General features: G+C 39.3%; 2 protein-coding genes across 2 annotated transcripts in view; one reads left to right on the top strand and one right to left on the bottom strand.

The window, feature by feature from the left end:
* Window positions 1-12,372, bottom strand: part of LOC139696564 (uncharacterized protein DDB_G0290587-like) — a 496,865-nt gene extending 484,493 nt beyond the window's left edge. The window contains exon 1 of the mRNA XM_071595368.1: window positions 12,122-12,372. The gene's annotated coding sequence lies outside the window, so the exon portion shown is untranslated. The remainder of the gene's footprint in view (window positions 1-12,121) is intronic.
* The window catches only part of LOC139696563 (tektin-B1), an 88,918-nt gene that overhangs the window by 25,251 nt on the left and 42,436 nt on the right, over window positions 1-21,231 (top strand). The window contains exon 2 of the mRNA XM_071595367.1: window positions 17,937-18,157. Coding sequence (XP_071451468.1) covers window positions 17,937-18,157 — 221 coding nt within the window. The remainder of the gene's footprint in view (window positions 1-17,936; window positions 18,158-21,231) is intronic.

Here is a 21,231-nt window from a genome sequence, read left to right as displayed (position 1 = left end):
TTAGCTATCGTTAACGTCGCCGAGAAGAAAGAACGCGAAGTTATTTCGGTCGCTCCAACTCATTTGTGGTCCCTCATATAACTTGTAGAGTTTCCACCATTTTGTGGGTACCACGTGTACGGTGCGTCGTGAAGAAAACCATGCACGTCAGTAACAGGATCTCAACTTCGAAAACATTTCGAACATATAGTATCCAGAGTCTTGGGTGATTGAGGGTATATCAATAATAAAATTAGGACGGCGAAGAAGAATTGAGTACAAGGGAGCTCACGGATAGAGATGGAATAAGTGAATTAGTTATTTAGGGTCAGATCAAAAGTCCGAGAAAATTACAGATAAACTCAATTAAATGAACTACGTTAGAACACAAGATTCATAACCACATTGCCAGCACACGCATGACTGCTATGAAAAATAAACAATGGTAAAAAGTGTTCCGGTTCACTCTTTGGTTCGTCTGCGCACTGAAAGGTAAGGTCATTATCGCCATTAGGGATGGATGGGAAAGGAAGGGTGGAGAGAAACCCGGCGTCGGCATCAGCCTACTCTAGTCGAAAGGCGCCAAGGGGTCCGCAGTTTAACGTCCCCTCCGACGGACGACGTACTCACTCTCTGTGCTCTCCACAAAGCACATGAAGTAGGGATCAGGATACCACTGAAAAATATTTGCCTCCAGGATTTGAACCCGGGCCCTCTCGGTGGGAAGCCTGTAAGTTAGCCACCGCACCATCCCAATCCCCCACACAATTCCTTTGGTGGTCACATGGAAACTATGAGATATAAACACAAACGCGTACCAGCCTATAAAACCAAAATAGGTATTTGAAAAAATATCCTAAGATTGATTTCTTCTACCGATTCAAGGTTGAAAATTATGGAATCATAGATAGATGGGCGTGCATAATTAGGCAAACGGCAACAGAACCTAAAGAAAACTTAATTTCGGGGGCCATAGGTTTTCTAATCCACAAATAAAGCTGAATGAATTCCCCAACGAGCTTTGAAAATTATTGTTTTCAATTGAAACTAAAGCTTTACACTAAGGATATTAATGAGTACAATTATCGTAATCTACAATCTGCCTGGAGAGAGAGAGAGTATGAATGTTCTGCAGAAATCGAAAAAATATAAGAGAGGCATAAGAATAAAATGAATTTGAAAGTCAGGACGAAGGTCCGGCTTCCCACATGCATCGCGCAGATGTATGAAAAACTTATTTACTTCCCCTTGCGCATGGAAACGTCAAGTTTGGACGACCAAGATGAACTGTGCCCACGCTCCTTAATGGGTTTGAAGTTTTAAAGGGATTCGGACATCAAGAGAGATAGGGAAAACTTACGAACGGAATACGAAAATTTTCATTTTCGAAAGTGAAAGGTCGATCAAGAGCCTCAACTGGAAAAACGGAAAAGTCCTATCTAGGACTCTACTTGGATCAATTCTGCGTGGGATTACCGACCCCTGATGGGAATAACGATTAAGTATTACGCGGTAGTCCAGGGGGTATACCGTTGGACTACTCACTGGAGGGCGCCGGGTTCGATTCCCGGGCAGGCTTCTCTGGGCACCTGCAGCTCCACTCAAGCTATGTGATTTTTCGGGCACCAGATATTCCTGGGAAACAATAATTGGCACAGAGAAAGGAACTGCCCCCCCTACCATGATGTGTGATACTCACACGCCGTCGGGCTTAGTACTGGGTGAACTCTGCCATCACCTACCGAACCGACCTTCGGGTTGATTACTGTGTTTATGGTTTTATTAATAAATCATTTCGGTTATGAATATCAAAGTTACAGCTTGAAAAAGAAACAGTTGCTCTAATTGTCCGACTTTTAATTAATTTCTTAATTTTAATTGCTTCCGACAGATCAAACACGAGGCACATTATGCAAAACTATTCCCAAAATTACTTTCCATGAAAAGAGAATGCCAAACAAATACTTCGCTATATCAAGTACAATAATTTATTGTGAAAATAAGCAGTCCATTAGTATTTAAACAAACGAGAAAGGGCTAAGCTTGGGGGGGAGGAGAGGAGATTACTCGTAGAAATCGAAAGATGGCAGGAAAAATGGTTGCAGTGGATTATGATTGGCGATGGGATGTTTAAAAATATGCTATACTAGAGGAGGACGTTGGGCAAGCGCGGCAGGGGAAGGAATAAGGATGTTGACAAGAATGAAGGGAGGTAGATAGTATGCAGAATTGAAGAAAGGTTTACTGTAGTCTCGGATATCAGGTTGTGCATAACAAAAAAAACTTATCGCGGTTCAGTCATTGTTCATCCAAAACCTACCTTAAGGGATAGAATACAATAGTAATCATGTGCTGTCAAACAGTTACTTCCCATTCATATATATCTTGATCTCCTAGCATTCCTAATAGCATAGGTATTAGCCAACACCACCGGAAGACATACCTTGCCTGAACTTCTATGTTCTCTCTTTCACGATTAATGTTCACTTTCGTTTGCGAAAAGAAATTTCAGCAAATCAACTGAACCTAATATTTCCATTAATAATTTCCGAGTTTATATTTGTGGGAAAACGAATTTAAACAGTTAATGCCTAAAGGTTATTTCCGTGTAAGCGAGAGCATACTCGTCGCTATTATTATTTAATTAAAATCAAGCACTACTAGTCCAACGGCATCCGATTGAATATTATGCGATATTAAAGGGGAACCATCAGTTAAGTTGATGCAACTGTGAATAAAACGGATTTTGTCGCCACGTTTATTACTGCACAAATTTTAACCTTGGGAAAGTGTTATGAAATGTGAGGTAAATGCAGAGCTAATTACATCTATACATACAGACGCATTTCTAGGGAGTCATTCGAATTATTGTGAATTAAATAATCTAACGTAACAACAAACGCTTTGAAGGAGAGGAGACATTTTCGATTCCACGACTTACGTTGAAGTGATAGAGATCGAAAAGGAACCCAAGCTAGATGTCTTTAACATACTGACGAAATAATTTTTCATTTAATTTGATAACCATTTCCGGAAATGTAGTTTCAGTTTGACAAAATTAATTTTGCGAAATTTTCGCCAATGAATTCCTTTTGACTTCTAAATTTGTTTTAACAATGTCACACGTTAATGCGAATTGAAACAATTAGGAATAGGAATGTACGAAGGTCACTATATCTTATATGTCCTGCTGGCGTCTTTCCTGCTCACCATTAATATATTTATGCAAGAAATGGCAATTTCTAATTATCCGTAATCTGTTTCAATCCAATATATAATCAATCAGGTCTAAGCGATTTATTTTTCTTTGTGTTCCAGAAATTTAACAATTTACACTGTTCATAAAAATGGCAGTAAACTGTCCTCGAGACGCGTTGGTATGATTCCACATTCACTCAAAATCTGGATTAATTCTACCTGTTTCACCTTGGATCCAAGAATGAAGCAACTCCTCCAAATGCCTTCCAATTGTTGTGACCAAAGATTTTTCTCAAAAAGTTAATTTATTGCAATTCTTAAGCTCTCCATCTATAGTAGAAAAATGCTCTGCAGGATTTTCACCAGAAATGGGCAATTAAATTTCGATGCCCTTCCAAGGAGAAATACGCGTAAGGCGATGAAATAAAGAGCGAGGCACGCAGGCAAGTGGGTCCCCTGCACGGAGTATTGACTATCTTGCATGGGAACAAATACAGAAGTTCCAGAATCGTCCGCGAGGTGGGGAGATGGTCAATGTCGCTGCCTAGCATTCACAATGCCTAGGCTTCGATCCTCAGGGATGGAAACCTCTGTCCAAGGTTACGAGACATGCCCCAGGGTCGGAGAGGCCTTGAGCCTGGGCAAGGGAACCGGCGCTAAAGAGCCATGCGCGAATCCATTCCCCGCTCATCGCTTTATCACAAGTACGTTGAACGCGTGATTTTTTTTAAAGTACTTTCGTAATAAATCTTAAACAAGATTAAATTTTAGGAAGGATTAGAACTGTGTGTGACGAGTTTTGTCTCCATCACAATCTATAAGCATGATGATATAGCATAGTTACGACCGATATCTGAATATTTAGCACGGAAAGTTTGGACGCGGTTGCTGTCCCAACACTACTATTTTGAGAACTACGAGAAAGAGAGTATTTCGTCTCCATCACAATCTATAAGCATGACAGCGAATGAAGAGAAAATCATAGTCTTAGTCTAATATCGACAATATTAATTGACTCGTAGTATATAATGATAAAATAAAAATACCCTTTCGTTTTTTTTTGCCCACTTGAAAAATGTTTCAATTTGCACAATCGTATCACGATGAAGGTTTTCCATAGACCAATGATATTATTGGAGAAAACTAGATCGAAAGTGTTCACATGTTGCAGAATTTTATGTTATTCGAGTGTAAGAAAGATTTCCACGTAATAACAACAAAGGTATACAAAACACGCTCCGCAGCGAAACCTCGTCAAAGATAAGTCCCTATCGCTCTTACGTGTTGGGCAGACGTGAATATGAAAAGAAAGCACGTGAGATGCTCTTGGCGGGCTGCTTCGCTTCCCTACCGAAACCCTTCCCACTCGGAAACGAAAATAGAGGCCCTCAGAAAAATTGAATGAAACGGGGAAGAATACAAGGTAAGGGGAAGGAGAGACAGAAAGGAGAAGTTGGCACGGACGCCCAAGGAAATTCGGGAGATGGAGAGAGTGAGAGGAAGGAGGGAAGGGTGTGGCTGGGGGAATTGGAGAGCGAGGATGTGTGAGGAGACGAAAACCTATGACGAATCAAACCAGAAAGGATCTCTCCGTCACCCCATCCACCATCCTTTCGCTTTTCGCTCTTCCAACCGACCCAACTCCGCCAAAAAGGAGACACGCGAACGGATTCATGAAATTCGCTGGAGCGATCCTCGTCTCCCCGAGTTCTTCCGCGGAATCGCTAAATTTGTGGTTAGGGGTACGCCGTCGGATTGGCGAGGCGAAAGGAATTAGGTGCGCATCACGTGCGCGAACGCCCGCACTTTATTCCATTCCGCTCAAAGAAAGATTGAGGGAACCAGATATAAATATATATATATACATAGAAACACGGACTAAATTGTATCATTCACACATACGTCATTTCGTGTTGAGCCTATGGACTCAACGCCGCGTTATGATTCAAAGTATGGCATTAACTGTGTGCAGGTTGTATTTTAACAGATGATGAGCAAATAATTCGTCAACGTACCATGTAGGGAACATCGTTCGGTGGAAAATTACATTCATGACATTGATACTGAATGCCCAAGATTTAACTAAATACGGCATGAACTGAAACATACTCAGGAGGGGCCATTAGAGCATAAATGATCATTGGTTATTCCGTGCGTCAAACAAGAGGACATTTCCACCTATATAAACTAGGAAAGTGGGGCAAAAATGTGCGAATGAAAGGCAAATTGTAAAAAAAACACTACTCCAATCACCAATCCACCAATTCACCAATATATGCATAGAAAAAGAAAACTACTAAACAACTCAAAATAAATAGGATTGATAATTTCATAGATTGAAGAAATATTTTCCATTATTGTACCACTCACGTTAGTGAAGGACACGAGATCATGTCGTTTTATCTAACTGCTGATTTTCTTCGAACTGAACTACTAATGCAACTTGAGCCGAAAGGTCATATTATCCCTCCATGCTCTCTTCGGAAACTATTCTTTCCTTGATATATTATACAAAATATATATATTCAATCACGAAAATCCGCCAAATGACGAACAAGTATTCATTCACATGGATATAAGGAAAAGGGATAGGAACACATATAAAAGACAAATACAGGAGAGGTGGGGAAGGCGGAATCGAGCAAGTCACAAGCGCAAAAATATATCCTTAACCGGGACCAGAACCACGGATCTTTCGACTTGCCGAGCCTTAACCACATGAGCCACCGAGGAAACGTGAATGACACTAAAACCTGCGAGAGGTTTAAGCAACCAAGTAACCCGATTCTTTGGTCAGGAGATGGTGTTCCGGAGCTGTTTCACTCACCAAAGGAGAAATGGACGAGGACACAAGAGGAAATGATAATATGGAAATCAGTCATACAACGCCATTAAGGATAGGAACTCTCCTGATCCGGGTAGAAAGTTTTGGGAGAATTTCCGAAAAGGCAAAAAATTTGATGAAAGAGATGTTTTTCATTTATTCAAAAATCAAGCAAAACCAGCCAAGTTGGCCTTTCACACAGCATTTTTTAAGAAATACAGTAAAAAATAATGCAAGGACAAAGATAAACTACGCTCAACGCAAAGGATACCCTACCTAAGAGGGAATGGAACTCGCGACCTCTAGTTAGGCATACGAGTGATTTTCCTTCGGCATCACCAGAGAGGCAGCTTGTTTAAGGCTTTGACAGAAGAGAAGGTTGAGGAAAAGGGACGATGAGAGTAGGAATTAGGGACGGCATAAAAGATGGTGGGAATTCTTAGGAAGCCAAGGAGAGAAATAATTGGACAAAAAAGATTCTTCCGTACCAATAGTTTTCGCTAACGGTCCAAAGCTTATTTTATTAATATGAACTAGCCTATAAGGATATTAAATAACAGTCTCTCCAAACTTCGATCATTTCTTGTTTAACAAATCGCAATAAACATCTCCGACAACAAGGAAATTAGTTTGGAATTGAAAATAAATATTAGGAATTCGACTTGAAACAGAGGTTGGTGCACCCAAACACAGGGGCCCGTAACACGAAGCGACAGGTCAATTAAAATACTAGCTATGACGGTTTCGACCACACAGAGAGCTTTCTGACAGCGAATTTGTCCCAACACCCCGACAATTTACACGTTTCACATTGTATTAAGTTTGGATTGCCGGATATCTTAATCATAACCATTCCCAGATGGCTGATTATCTCGAGAAACGGAACCCAGGTGTTTCACTGCTTCAAACCAATCCCGCTCGACCGCAGATTCAAAACCTGCGAACATCCTTCCTTCCATCCCCTTCCCCACCTCGGGTATCCTCTCGCGGGGCGTCGGCGGAGAACAACAGACGATCGGGTGATATCTTGGCGAAATTCCGGAAGTGAATCAGCCCAACGCCGATGGACTCGAGCGAGAGACATGAGAGACGACCCTGCCCACCCGGACCGATTCCTGATCCAATCGACTAACTGCGTGCCTTTCAATCTCGACCTCCTCCCCCATCCCTAGCCCCCCTCCCCCTCTTCATAGCACCGCCCACCCGCCATTCCCCTCCCCCACACCATTAGCCGACCCCTGGACCGCTCCTCCACCTCCTCCAAGACGAGAAAGCATCATTAAGCGTATGTCTTGTTAGCGCGTGCTTTACGATCCCCCTGATGGAGTGAGAAGGAAGGGGCTGATGAATATATATGTTTATTCCGCATCCCCCCGCTGATTGACCCAACCCTCGGATGGCTTTCTTCCTCCCGCCGTGAGTCACTCCACCCTAGGGTTTCAGTGAGATGGACTCTCTCTCCTTGGGAAAACATTGCAACTCGAGTATCCTTCGCGGGTGACTGTCGCCTGAGCAAACAAGTGACATGAATTAGAGTGCGATGCTCCCACAGCCAGAGTACTACGTGAAGCCGCCAAGCCAGTACATGAGAGTCGAATATGCGGCGAATATACGGACACCCATTGCGAATAAGTGCGACGATAATGCGGTATTTACCACATTCCACTCAGTAACCACTGTAACCCATTGTATTAGTGTATTTGTCATATTTTGGTACACAAATTGGCAAAGAGACGTATTCGGAACATTTTTAAAGACTAAGCATGATGTTTGTATCTTAAAATCTAAAGCATACTGTACTTAGCGTGCATGGAAAATTCTTTATTAGTGAACTAATGTTTTTGGAAAAAGGGGAACCAAGATTAAAAGGAATCACCAATTTACTGTGAAGTAAAACACCAAGTGGACCCAGGAAACCGTAGGTAAAATCGGTCCAAAACAAAAGAAGATAATTAGGAAGTGAAAGAGACGTAGACTGGACATCTGCTATTCTTCCAACTCTCTCTTTTTTTAATTTCACTCAGTGGAAATAAACCGTTGACGTCAAGAAAATATCAAGGGAGGTGAAGAAAAAGTTAGTATACCGTCAACATTGCACGAAGACATGTCTAGGGTCTTACACCGGATCGCTTGCTGGAACGCCCGACGTTTCCACCCTTGACTCCCGCCTTCTTCCATAAGGCGAAGTAAATATGTACATAAATAAATTAAGCTATATTATTCACCTGCAATAAAATGTCAGAATTAGCATCCAAGAGGTCGCGCGCTCTGCCAAGCTAGTCGGTGGAGGACCCGAAACCTCTTACGTGCGCCCACTATGCCGAGGAAGCCTTTGACTTGTGCACTTCATCGCTGTTCATTAATATTGTACACCCATGCAGTCAACACAGATTTAACAGAGAGGGAGGAAAAAGTGGCAAATCGATACACCTACCGAAGAAACAAATCGAATGGCCAAAGCTCCTAATACAGATATACATTGAAAAGTAATGACAAAAAGTTACGATAAGACGTCATCATCGGCAGCAATATCGTACATGTACACAATTTTTCGCAAGGGAGCATTGCGGGTGTTGTTAAGGCCCCGGCCGTTTATATATTATTATCAGTTAATCTACCGGTTAAGGTAGGTTTTTCGATGGACATAATTACTAATTAAATAATTTGTGACCCCTAGCAAAATACTACATCCTCCTCTACATCAGGTCCCTCTTCAGCTCTGAGTACTTTCTTCCTCCCTTCATCCCGTCCAACATCCCTATCCTGTTCTTTCCCTTTCCTCGTTTGCCCAACATTCTCCCCTCAATTACAGTCTTCAACATCCCACTGCCGGTCAATACCCCCTTCATCCACTTTTCCTGCCTCCATAGTATTTCTCCCAACAAACCCCTCTCTTCGCCCACCATACCAAGTACTTCCTCATTTGTTTTCTTCTCTGTCCATTTCACCTTCTCCATTCTTCTCCACACCCACATTTCAAAAGCCTCCAGTCTACGTCTATCCTCCTGCTTCAATGACCACGTTTCCGCACCGTACATAGCTACGCTCCATATCAAAGTTTTTACGAGTCTTTTCTTAACATCCTCACTCAACGTCCCTGTCATCAACTCCCTACTCCTTGTGAAAACCTCTTTGCCTAGCGCCATTCTTCTCCTTACGTCCCTACTACTTTGACCGCGTTGGTCCAAAACACTACCGAGATACGTAAACTGTTCTACCTGCTCCAGTTTTTGCCCTCCTATTTTAATGTTTAGCTTAGCCTTTTTCTTTATATATATATATATATATATATATATATATATATATATATATATATATATATATATATATATATATATATATATATATTTATATATATATATATATAATGCAATAGGAATGCTATATTATATATATATATATATATATTTATTTATTTATTTATTGCATTCCAAACTAACCCATGTTGTCCCGACGCGTGCTCAGTCAATCTTGCTCTTTTCGCTAAGTGAAGCCCTGACGAGGTTTTGCCCCACCAAATCGTTCGAAAAATGTATCGTTACTCAATATAAGATGATAATAATGATGACACTTTCAAGAATTTTCAGAATAAACAGTGTATGAAATTGTCAATACAAGAGACGAGTTGAGTAACGCCAGAATCCAACATCGATGGTCAATTCATTGCATGGACCTTAGAAGTAATTAACTGTGTAAGATTTTGTATTTTCACCGAAATAACCACCCGGACGCAGTCCTTGAATACATTAATACCATAATCATACGAACATATAGCCATTAATAAATGACCCTCTCTCATTGTTTTGACGTGATAATTGTGCTCCTACGATGCTGAAATATTCCAAAAGACAAGATTTCACATCAGCAAGAAAAGACTAATTTTGCCCTGAACTCAAGTCTTGGCATACACATTCTGTTACCCCAACACAAATGGCACAAATAAATCACGAAGGTGTCAGCGGGATATTCTTAGGAGTCGGCGATCATCAAAATAAAATTTTCAACTAGCTGTTTTTGTTTGTGCGCTTGTTTCTTTGTTATCGCATTAAAAAAATCACGCCAAAAATGAAGGTGTCGTTAAAACTTTATTTCGTAAATTAAAGCTTGAAAATTCAGCACGTGAAGTTTATCTTTAATGCACTCGGTCCAAAATGCAAAAATTACGTGTTCCGTGAGGAAATAAGATCCAAATCGAAGGGCAAGAAGCGGGGACAAGTGTCAACTGCATGGGGCAGTTCATAACTGGTGATGAAAAAAATCTTGCGGAAGAAAATTCTCAATCGAGTGGGCTCGCAAAATAAAGTGAGACATAAAAAGAAAACGTAGGTTGCAATGCTTCAATCAATGAGCCACGACTGGGGGAATGAATTCATTTGTGCAATTGTGCACTTATTCCACCGCTTGAACCGTCATGAAAGGTACGCATCCATAGATTTAAAAAAAAAAAGCAAATCGAATGTCCTAGGAAGTTCTTCCGACAACCCTAATAGCTACTTACTCTCGTACACACGACATTCAACGTGGCAAAGAACATATTATAATTTCTATTTCTCCTCGAGAAATAGATTCTCCAAGAAGCAAGCCGGTCGGGTATCACGTTCACTGAGACACAACTCACGTCACCACATTTATCAATTACATTTAACTTCAAAATCCGCTCCCATATAATGATTTTTCCCACAGTGAAGTTAGGCAAAATATCCAATTCAAGCCCCTCACTCCGAACAGCTGATTTCGTCCCGTCACGGGGAAAGTTTACGAGAACGCCTTTTCCAAGAATTCTATGCGTAGCAGCTGAGTAAATTTCATCCGAAGAACGCATGTTCCGGGAACCGCCGGTTCCGCGCTGAACTAGGCAGGAAACGTGCAGAATCTGCAACCAGCGATAACGGCCGCAAAACAAAGAGGAACAAAGGACCAAACGGGTTATAAAGTCGTGCTTGAAAGGCACGCTGAGGTCACACAGACGAAGGCTACTGTTTGCCGTTCCTAAAACCCGTGATTATTCACGTCGAAGGGAAGTTGGAAAATAAAATGCCGGAAAAATCGCCCGAAATCTGCTTCCTTTCGGCTTTTCACTTTCCAAACGACGCGCTTTCGCAACCAATGTCGTTAACGCCACGGTGCTCTTGGCGATACAACCATCTGGTTTGAATCCAACCACTTGAGCTCGGTTACCGAGAGCTAAACCCATAAATAAGACACACGGATGAATTGGCATAATATTTATGACCCATCAAAGGTGTACCTCCGACGTAAAGCTTACAATCTAGTTCGAGACGAATGTCTCTGCGGTGAACTTTAATGGGAATCAAGAGACAACTTTGCCCCTCGCGGACTATACCCAAGAGACTTCAAAATCATCCTTTGCTCATTATTTTCTTCGACAAATACGTATCACAATGCACCCAGTGAGAGAAGGAGCTCTCGTTTGGCTCCCTCCTATTCACACGAGGACGCCCCCAAACATCGCTGCAGATATTTACGCGTGGACTTCTCCGTTATTAGTGTTTGTGCAGTCACCAACGGTGCCATTTCCACGCCCAGCCCAAAAAAAAACACACACACATGACCAAATTACGCACATGAAAACAAAAGACGACACATGGGTTACACCTCTTTCGCAGCAGCCCCCCTCCCTCTTCCTTCACCCTATCGCACCGCACCCCCCACCCTCCTCTCTCTCCGACCGGATGGCTCGGCATTTCGCCGCAGGAGGACCCGAGCGTGGCGGATGTAAATAAAGCAGTCTCGTGGCGGGGGGAACACCCATATGATCGTCGGCGCACGGCGAAATTTACGTCGAATCGGTGGTCGTTGGGGGAAAGCAGGCACTCGAAACACTGTACCGTGCGCGCGCGTAAAAAAAAGCCCGCGCCGCAGCGAAATGAACAAAGGCGACAGACTCTCCGCTCATCCCGTTACCCCGGTTACCCAAACGCATTCCTCGCCGAAAGGTTACGAGGGGGGGGGCGAGAGAAAGGACCGGCGTGTTTGGGGTGTGTGTATCCACTGCTTTGACGTCGAGGCGCGGAAACGAAAGGGGAAGATACGAGGATTACATGCGTGAGAAATCCGAACAGAAAATAAAGAAAGATAATTCTTGCTCTCTGCGCTCACCAGATAAAGAAGTCTCGACGGTGATCTCGTCGCCGCAAGGCCCACGGCGCGAGGAGGAGGCGGGGGAACCGGGCTTCTGCTCCGGCGAAGCACCGGCAGACGACAGAGGAGACAGCGAGCGGCAGTGGCACTCGTATCCAAAGGCGAGAGCAGTCAACGGAAGACACGAGGGGCAAGCGTAGTAATAGTAGTAGTAGTAGTGAAGTGGTCGTAGTAGTGGCAGGCGTAGTAGTAGTATTATAACTCGGGAGCTCCTCACTTGCCGGAGCACGTTCACCGGGTGGCTTACACACGAGACGGGGAGGGTAACAAGGGGGGGAAGAAGGGGGCGGGAGAACAACGAGGGCCTTTGGGAGGCGCGCGGAAGGGGGAGGGGACTTTGGTGGGCGACGAAAACAAAAAAAAAAGAACCAAACTGATATAACACGCGTGCAAAACCTTGCGGACGAAAACTCGCGCAACGGGCCCCGTCTTCACTCGTCGGCGAGACACACACAAGACGGCAGCGGAACCATAACACTTCCCAACGTCCCACCTTCGTCTCCAACTTCACGACCTGTGATCGAGACGAGAGCTCGGTCAGGCTCTCCCTCCCTCCCGGTCGCTGTTTTCTTTTTTTCCCCTCCCTTCCCCTCTCTCGCCAGTCACTCCCCCTCCTCCACCGCTCTCCCTCTCTCTATATATATATATATATATATCCCTCTCTTTCTCTCTCTCTCCCTCACTGCCACACACACACATACACAGAAGCGCACTCCCTCGCGCGCTCTCTCTCCTCCTCCTCTCGAGACGTCTGGTTGCGCAGCGGCTTCTGCGCATGCCGGATTGGCGTGGGCGTGACCGCCCCGCCGATGAGCGGACTCACCGTGGACTTGCTCCAAAGCTCCGTGGCCCCGCTCGCGCGACATCTCTGGAGGAGCGGTCGACCTAGAAAGCAAGGAAAATAATATTTTTTTTCACATCTCTCCCTCGGCGATGGAAGAGGTGTTCAACAGCCGCTTCCCCTAAAGGACAGGCAATGAGCACGCAAGTGAGCACGCGGCCCTGGTTTTCCATACGTGTCGGCGCGGAATCCGCCGCTCACGGGGTTGCAGGCGAAATTATGGATCTGCGAGACAATAGAAGTTAGATTACCGTGAACTATTCTCCTCCATGCTGAGGCTAAGGAACGTTTTTATCTGGGATTTATAACTCACGATGTAGAACAACTATTTTCTCGTCCAAAATCACATGGCATTCCTCATGATATCCACAGAGGAAACTCCGACATCCTAGAGTTGAGGCCGGTTCCGGAGCAGGTTTTCCAACTGGAGAGACTCAAAGTAACAGCTTAGTTGTAAAAAAATTGAAGAAACTACATCAAACTTACACATTTCCATGGTCATAGGCCGATTTATGAAGGCAAGAGACCACTAACCACCACCTCGAACAGTGGTAAGACCTAAGGGTGGTTATCAGGGTTATGTCTTTAGTGTGTCAGGGCTGCCTTTCCCAGAGCTGCCATGTATATTCCAAGCAAATCATATGCATGTACATGATTGGATAAATTGGCATTTCCTGAGGTATAATCCAGGTTTGAACCTCAGAGTCTCTGATCCGTAACCAAATGTTTTGCTCTGTTCTGACAAAAAAAGCAGGAAAATGAATTTTTAAAATTGAAAAAAAGCTCCCTCTGTGGAAACCGTGAGAGTTGATCCCCTAAACCTTCTCTTATGTTAGTGAATAAGAATTGGTTACATGAATATAATTAGTAATTCTTAGAAAATATGGCCAAATTCTGAAATTGAAATATTTTTTCACATGAAACTTTAGAATCATTTGCAATAAAATTTTTGCAATGTGATAATTGGAGCCATCAAAGTAGGTGTACCCATGGCATTCCTCCTGCCAATCACATTGTACATTGCCCATATCCAGTAGTCAACTGAAGTGAGGTCTGAATAAAAACTGAACTGACCATCCACAAAGCTTGTTGGCATAAATTTTGTAATCATAAAACAAATTCTGATTTCCTCATTCCAGTGGTTGCTGAGTATTAAATAAATAAGCCATTTAAGAAAACTAGCTAGCTGACTATCAAACTTGTTTGGGCTGCATATCGCTGACAGAATAAAAAGCATCAGAAATCCACCTTTCTAATCTACCTAAGTTTTTCTGGCAACATTGTGTGGACTTTTTGTAAACACCATCCAAAGGGGCTAATAGAAATTTGTTCCACTAATGTAAAGAAAATAAAATATGCTATTTAGGAAACAATATGATTCAAACCTGGCTTATTTCCTATCATTTGATATTTTTATTTCTCATGTAAGGCTTTTCAATATCCATGAAGTATTTCTTATTTTGACCCTAATGTTTTCCTTGAGTTAATAAATGATGTATGGGGTCTATTTTTTATCATTTTGTTTCAGAAAAAAAATCATCTTTGGAATTTAACATTGTCATAAGAGTGCAATCAAACTTAGATGGTAATGAGTTAAACCTTAATAGGTTAAGTTAATAAGTTAATTTTTTCAACAACTCTTAACAAAGCTAATTCATTTATTTTTCATCTACTTTTTCATCTAGCATATTTATTTTACTAGAAAAATAACAAATATGTTGGCAAAATCATAATTAATTCATCAGACCCATAGGATATCCACATAAGATTACTTTAAGGTTGGTACCAATGTGAAAAGAGAGAAAATGAGAAAAATCCGGCTTCAATAAAACAGACACTTTTACTAATTTAGAGAGGAGCAATTGGAAAATTGTTGTAATGATTTTTCTTGAAAATCAAAAAAATATTTGTTAGCCTAACTTAACAATCACCTACTTAAAAGGCAATTCTAACTTCACTGAATTTAATTTTATTGAGCTATAACTTTCCATTTCATTCAGTTAAAAATATAAATCTGTTAACTTAATAAATGATTTATCATTTATGGGTATGATGGCAACAATATTTAAATGAACTACTATCATAACTAATGCATCAACTTATCAAAAGGACATTTCCTCCATGAAATATCATCTAATCAAAAATTAAATAAGAAAAATACATTAGCCATGTGAACAAGATGACAGGAGAGAACCAAGCTGTGAGAAATTTATTATATCAAATTAATTATATCTATCCTGTAACTGCTTTACTTAACTCACATACATTGATCCAAATGGTGAAAAACACCACTACTTGAACAAACAAATCATCCCAGATATGTTTTCAGCACACCTGAAATAAGTAGCTACCTAATAACCACCACACATAACTAGGGGGAAATATATAGTTTTTGTCATGATGATTATAATTATATGTTTCCATAATATTTGTATTATTTTGATTCATTTATGGTAGATTCTTTAGCTTTATGGAGATATGCTGCTTCTATGCTACTATGGCTTAATTAATGTAAGTTAGTGATTGCAAATGACTGCCACAGAAGAATAATTTTGATTTTCCTTCTTTGGCAAATGTCATTGTTATCATACCTCTATCCATGAGTATTGAACTGCATGCATTCCTAATCTTACATAATAAGTAGCAACTCATATCAGATATAAAAATAAAATTTGAAAGGAGGAGAACCACATCTGGTGTACTAAGATTTAGCAGATTACTACTGATATATAGTTATACTATCCATTTTGATTTTTGAGCAAGATTACAACAATTGTTGAATCAAATCTAATTACATTATTATATAGATCAATATTTTCTGAATTCCAATCAATTCTAATACTTTATGAGTGAAGCCTGTTGTTGTCATAGCAACCTCCCTCATGTATTAATTCAAGAACACAAACCAGACTCCTGCTTTTGCAGCTGATTTTACTTCACTGACAAAGGTAGGTACTCCTGTGAGTAACCCACCATTTTAATTTAATTATGATAGATATGTAATATTGGTAACCAGGTACTACATTACTGGGAATATATTTATAAGAGTAGTAGCTAAGAAAAGCATACTAAACATTCCAAAAGACTATTTTTATGCATAAAAGTAATATAATTTTCTTTATAATTTTCGCATATAAGTATATCTCATCAAGACACTATAGAATCAATCTAATAAGAGGTATCTAACACAAGCTTAATTGTAGTAGTTAGGGACCAAACACTCTTAACATCCAAAGCAATATTTTTCAAAAAAGAAATATTCTGACATCCATATGTTTAAATATAGTAAAATAACAATGAAGTACTGGAATGAATATTTTTTCTTTTACATAACTATATGTAGTGCTAATGCCCTATTTGTTAGAAGTGCATTTAACATAATAGTACCAACAAATTTAAAATGTGAATCAATTAAAAGGTAATTGAAAAAACTTTCTAAGATATCCTTTACAGTGGTAGGTAAAAGAAGCAATACTATTTTCTTATTAAACTACAATATCACCTGAAAATTTGGCTTATTATTCTATTAAAATTAATAATACCATGTACCTGTATTTAGTTGACTCTAGGTCTTAATTAAAACTCTGCCTGTTTAATTAAACTTGATAAACTATTAAAGAAGTTGTTATACAATAATTCAAACTAATACAATTGTATTATATCTATGTAATGTCTCTCCTGATTAATTAGAATAATTATATAAAATTACTGTAGAGCCACATTTTCGGTTTGATAATAGCAACATTATATCATCCCTCATTGAAATGAATAATGATCTTATATTACCTTTATCCATTCATGAATAGTAATTTCATGGTAGATACAATAATAATCATTCTTTGATCATATCATAATAGAAGATACACATAGGGACAGACAAGTCTACACTACATCATGAATTTCCTGGTCAATATTTTTTTTTGGTTGTGCAATTGGCAACGAAGTTACAGTGCTATAGAAAGAAAAGTATTTCCTTCGTAGTATGTACCTGAAAAGTATTTTCAGAAAACACCATATCTGCAGAATACTATGATTCCAGATTAATGAAAGTAATTAGTGAGTAATTTTTGTAAAATTATTGTTTTTATATAGTATTACTTTAATAAAATGAATAATAACCAATTGATAGAATATTTATTCAACAATTTTGAAATAGGAATGTAAAGTTTGATAATTCTACAATACTATGTCCTAGTATGCTCTCATAATGTTGAAAAAATGATATAAATTGGTATAAGCCTTATATAATTTATTCATTTGTACTCTTATTTTTTAATTAATTGCATACCAGGAAGACCACAAAAACTATATGATTCACTATGAGTTTTTATAGGGAGAAATTAGAGAAATAGAGAGAAGCACTGATACAACATCAGTCATTCAAAAGCCTCAGAGTGGAAAGATCCCAAAGTGACATTTGTGGAAAGACCCCAAATTGACCTTAATTCCATACTCACCTGCTTTCATTATTGGGACCCAGTAATTTACATACAATTGGAGGCTCATTATGGGGGTCAGAGAAATCACTTAAAATTTAATGTAAATTTCTAGTGAAATATCAATGATTCATTTGTAATCCTTCCCATCCCTGATTAATGAGCCTATTTCTGCATAAATATTAGGTGCAATCTTATATATGACTAATTATTCACTAATGGGTAAAATATTTAATATGAAATCCACCATATTTGTTCTGGATCACTATAATTCAATAAGTCTTACATACTTTTGTCTTGTTTATCTCTCGAAAAATATAAGCTTTCCCATGTTGCAGGCATATATTAAAATGGTAAAGGCTGGAGACTAAATACAAATTATGTTCCCAGCAGTCGAATGATTGGTTAACTAGTTGCACTCAGAGTATTCAATTGGAAAGAGACTTATCAAGCATGATACATCTATGTTAACTATCATATTAATTTTTAATTTCAGAAATCAAAGGCAAAAATGTCTATGGTACGTTCAAAGAAAGTGGTGGACCTACATCAAGCCAGGCCTGAGTGGGTGGAGCGTAACCACTGCCTTTGGGTGACTGCTTCAGATAGACGCGATGGATCATGGGGGATGCGCCAAGATGCTGTTGGCTTACGAAATGAAATGCATTTGCAAACACAGTGGGACAAGTATCATAATGATGTTCGCCTACAAGACAGGTAAAATTCCATATTTTGGAATAAATTCTCCACAATCATCACCACTTAATACTTATGTTAAAAAAATACACACTTAAAAACAAAAATATATAATAAAAATACAAATGCTCTAGGAGCTGGTGTTATACTCTGAGAAAATGACATCTCTTTGCTAGTTACCATCATCTAAAGGCTTCTAGTCATATTATTGAACTAAAAATTATTATCTGAGTATGGTTTTCAATTATGTATATATCATGCATGAGACCAGCCATAATCTAATAGCTATTGATGCATGCTTACCAAAATATGATGTGTTCCATACTTGTTACAAACAGGTCTTATAGGAACCAACAAACATTATTATTAATGTTTATTAGTTAATAGGTTCAATTGTATGGGAAACATAAACATGAAAAAATCATTTACTGGATGTAGAAATAAAACAAAATCATTCACTTCCAAGAATGGTTGTTCAGAAGAGAAATTAATTAACACAGCTTACTTTAAAAGACATCTTAGACACCTCAAAAGATGAATTAGAAGTAGATTTTGGATCATCCCTGAAACTTGTCACATGTTGTCTTCAACTTAAATGTCTAAACAACATAAACACTTTCACTGTTCACACTTTCCTTGTTAAACTCCTCTTAGTAATTATATACATATCCTCTCCTTGGTATTTTAAATGCTTATTCTTATCCTCTCCTATCCTCTTTACCTAGCATTAATTCTCCTGTATCTTGCAGCCTTAACATCCCACTGCAGCAACTGTTTAAGTCTTCATTAAATTTACATCAATTTCCTTAACCCCTTTTAGACACTCCTTTGTCTTCTCTTTGTCCCTTCTCATAACCTAAAATTTTTTATCATCCATCTTGAAAACTATATTTTGGAAAAATCACGCTGCATACCATTACTAAGTCTTTTCTAACCTTTCATTCATGTCATTGCTAAAAGTCCATTACAAATTTACTCCTCTTGATAGATACCAATTTCACTGTACAATTCTTCTAATATCCCATTACTACTCCATTTTTCATCCAAAATACTGCTTAAATGCATGTAGTATTCACTCACTACAATTTATGCCCTCCAAATGTGAAGTTTACATTAATCTTCTCTCTTTTTTTAAATCTTAAAGCTTTCATTTTCTTAGGGGTCATACCAGTCCTATGTATATAAAGTACTGATCATTTGAGACCTTCAATAACTACTAAAATCCCCTGCCTGGCTAGTGAACTAAAGCATCATTCTCATGTCTGACTTAATTAGCAACCCATTTGCAATAATGTTACAATAATAATGTTTAGTTTCCATTCCTACCTCCACTATCCTGACCATCTCATGCCTCTCTCACTAATATGCATTTCATGACAAAGTATGCATTTAAGGAATATGACTGTGATGTTTATTTATTGTGATTACTTTGGTGACTTTGTTTTTACCAGCTTATGTGTGAACATATGTACATGATATAGTACATAAGTGCTAGGTAATTTGGTTATATTATCCTCTTTCAGCTATCTTGTGATTGTATGTAACTGTTTATATATTAATCCTTTTGACTTGCCCCTTGTTTGTTTATCAATGAACCTATTTGGCCAATAAATTATTATTGTAAAATGACTGCTGATAACCCTGTCGTATGGCTATCTCATTTCTCCCAACTGTATTTAATATTACTACTTGATCCATGTACCTGTTAAAAATATCATTTTAGAGCAGGTGAGAGATAGAATTATATTAGTAGAAATAAAAGAAAATTCAATGAACCTAATTTTCATTCAGGTTAACATGCCAGCAAGTAGTGATGTGAAGGAAGAAGTAGGGAGTGAATGTGATAAAATTGAATTACTTTATCACAATCCTGGATGAAAAGTAGCTATGATAGATTGGAATGAAGGGAGAGATGGCAGTGAAGTTGGAGAGTATGGTAAAGGAATAAAGAATGATCACAGTGAATAAACAAGTTTGGTAGGATTAAAAACTTAATTATAAGTGACACCTGATTCAATCACCATAGGGAATATAGGTAAACATAAAAAATGCAAAGATTGATATGGAGATACTATAAACTATGAATAGTCTATATGGGCAGAGACAAATAAGAAAGCCACATGGGAAGATGAAAGAACTTAGAGCTAAAAAGGAAAATCCATACTTGCCATTAGAAATATGACAGGATATGTATGAATAAAGCATGGGAAATAGAGGGAAGATAGGAAGAATGTACCAGAGAACTAAATGCTAAAGATATTCAATATAGACAAAGTAAAAGAGACATAAATGAGGTTTACATATGGTCAGGCATTCATGGTGGAGAAATAGCCTCGGTAATCAAGGGAAGAAAATATATGAAGCTGTGAGAATAGGCACACCCTACACCAACTACTTCAGGTTGTAGATGAAAGGGTTAGGAATTTTTCATTGGCCCACTTATTGCATTTATGAATGAAGATATCAGCCAGAAGATTTCATTCAATCAATAATAACTCCCATCCCAAAAAAGGGTGCATCAACATTACATGAGAATTATGATACCATAATTTAGATTCAGCGCATAGCAAAGGGATCTTTTACTTCGGATTATTAACAAAAGGATGGAGAAGGGGGTGTGTAGCAACATACGGGATGGTCAGTTGGGATTTAGAAGGCCCAGCACCATAGAAGTAATGAAACCACTGATAGAAAGGATACTGAATAATAACCATGTATTTTGTCATTGCAGTTTTAGAAGGCATTCAAGTTATCAGGCACCATTATATTATTTCAGAAGATAGAAGTACACTGGAGGGATATGCAATTTACTGGAAACCTTTACATGACTCATAACACACAGATCAAGGAATTGATGAGGATTGAGTATTAGGTTGGGCAGTGGCAGGTAGAGGAGGAAGACAGAGTATGGCTATATTGCTGAAATCGTTCACTAAACATAAATGCAAGAAAATGGTAATGGAGGCATGGGGATTTGAGTTCGGAATGTAAGTAGGTGAGGAATGCTTATGCCAGTTAGAGCTGTAGAAATCCAGCTTTAGCCAGCCAAATGGCCAAACCAGTGTGAGAGGTATGTGCCCCTGGGATGAGACTCT

The sequence above is a fragment of the Hetaerina americana genome, unplaced genomic scaffold (genome assembly GCF_022747635.1).
Source record: "Hetaerina americana unplaced genomic scaffold, ioHetAmer1.1.p SCAF_7, whole genome shotgun sequence".
NCBI classification, from domain to species: domain Eukaryota; kingdom Metazoa; phylum Arthropoda; class Insecta; order Odonata; family Calopterygidae; genus Hetaerina; species Hetaerina americana.
Note: the sequence above shows the minus strand (reverse complement) of the source record. Positions and strands in the feature narration are given on the sequence as shown.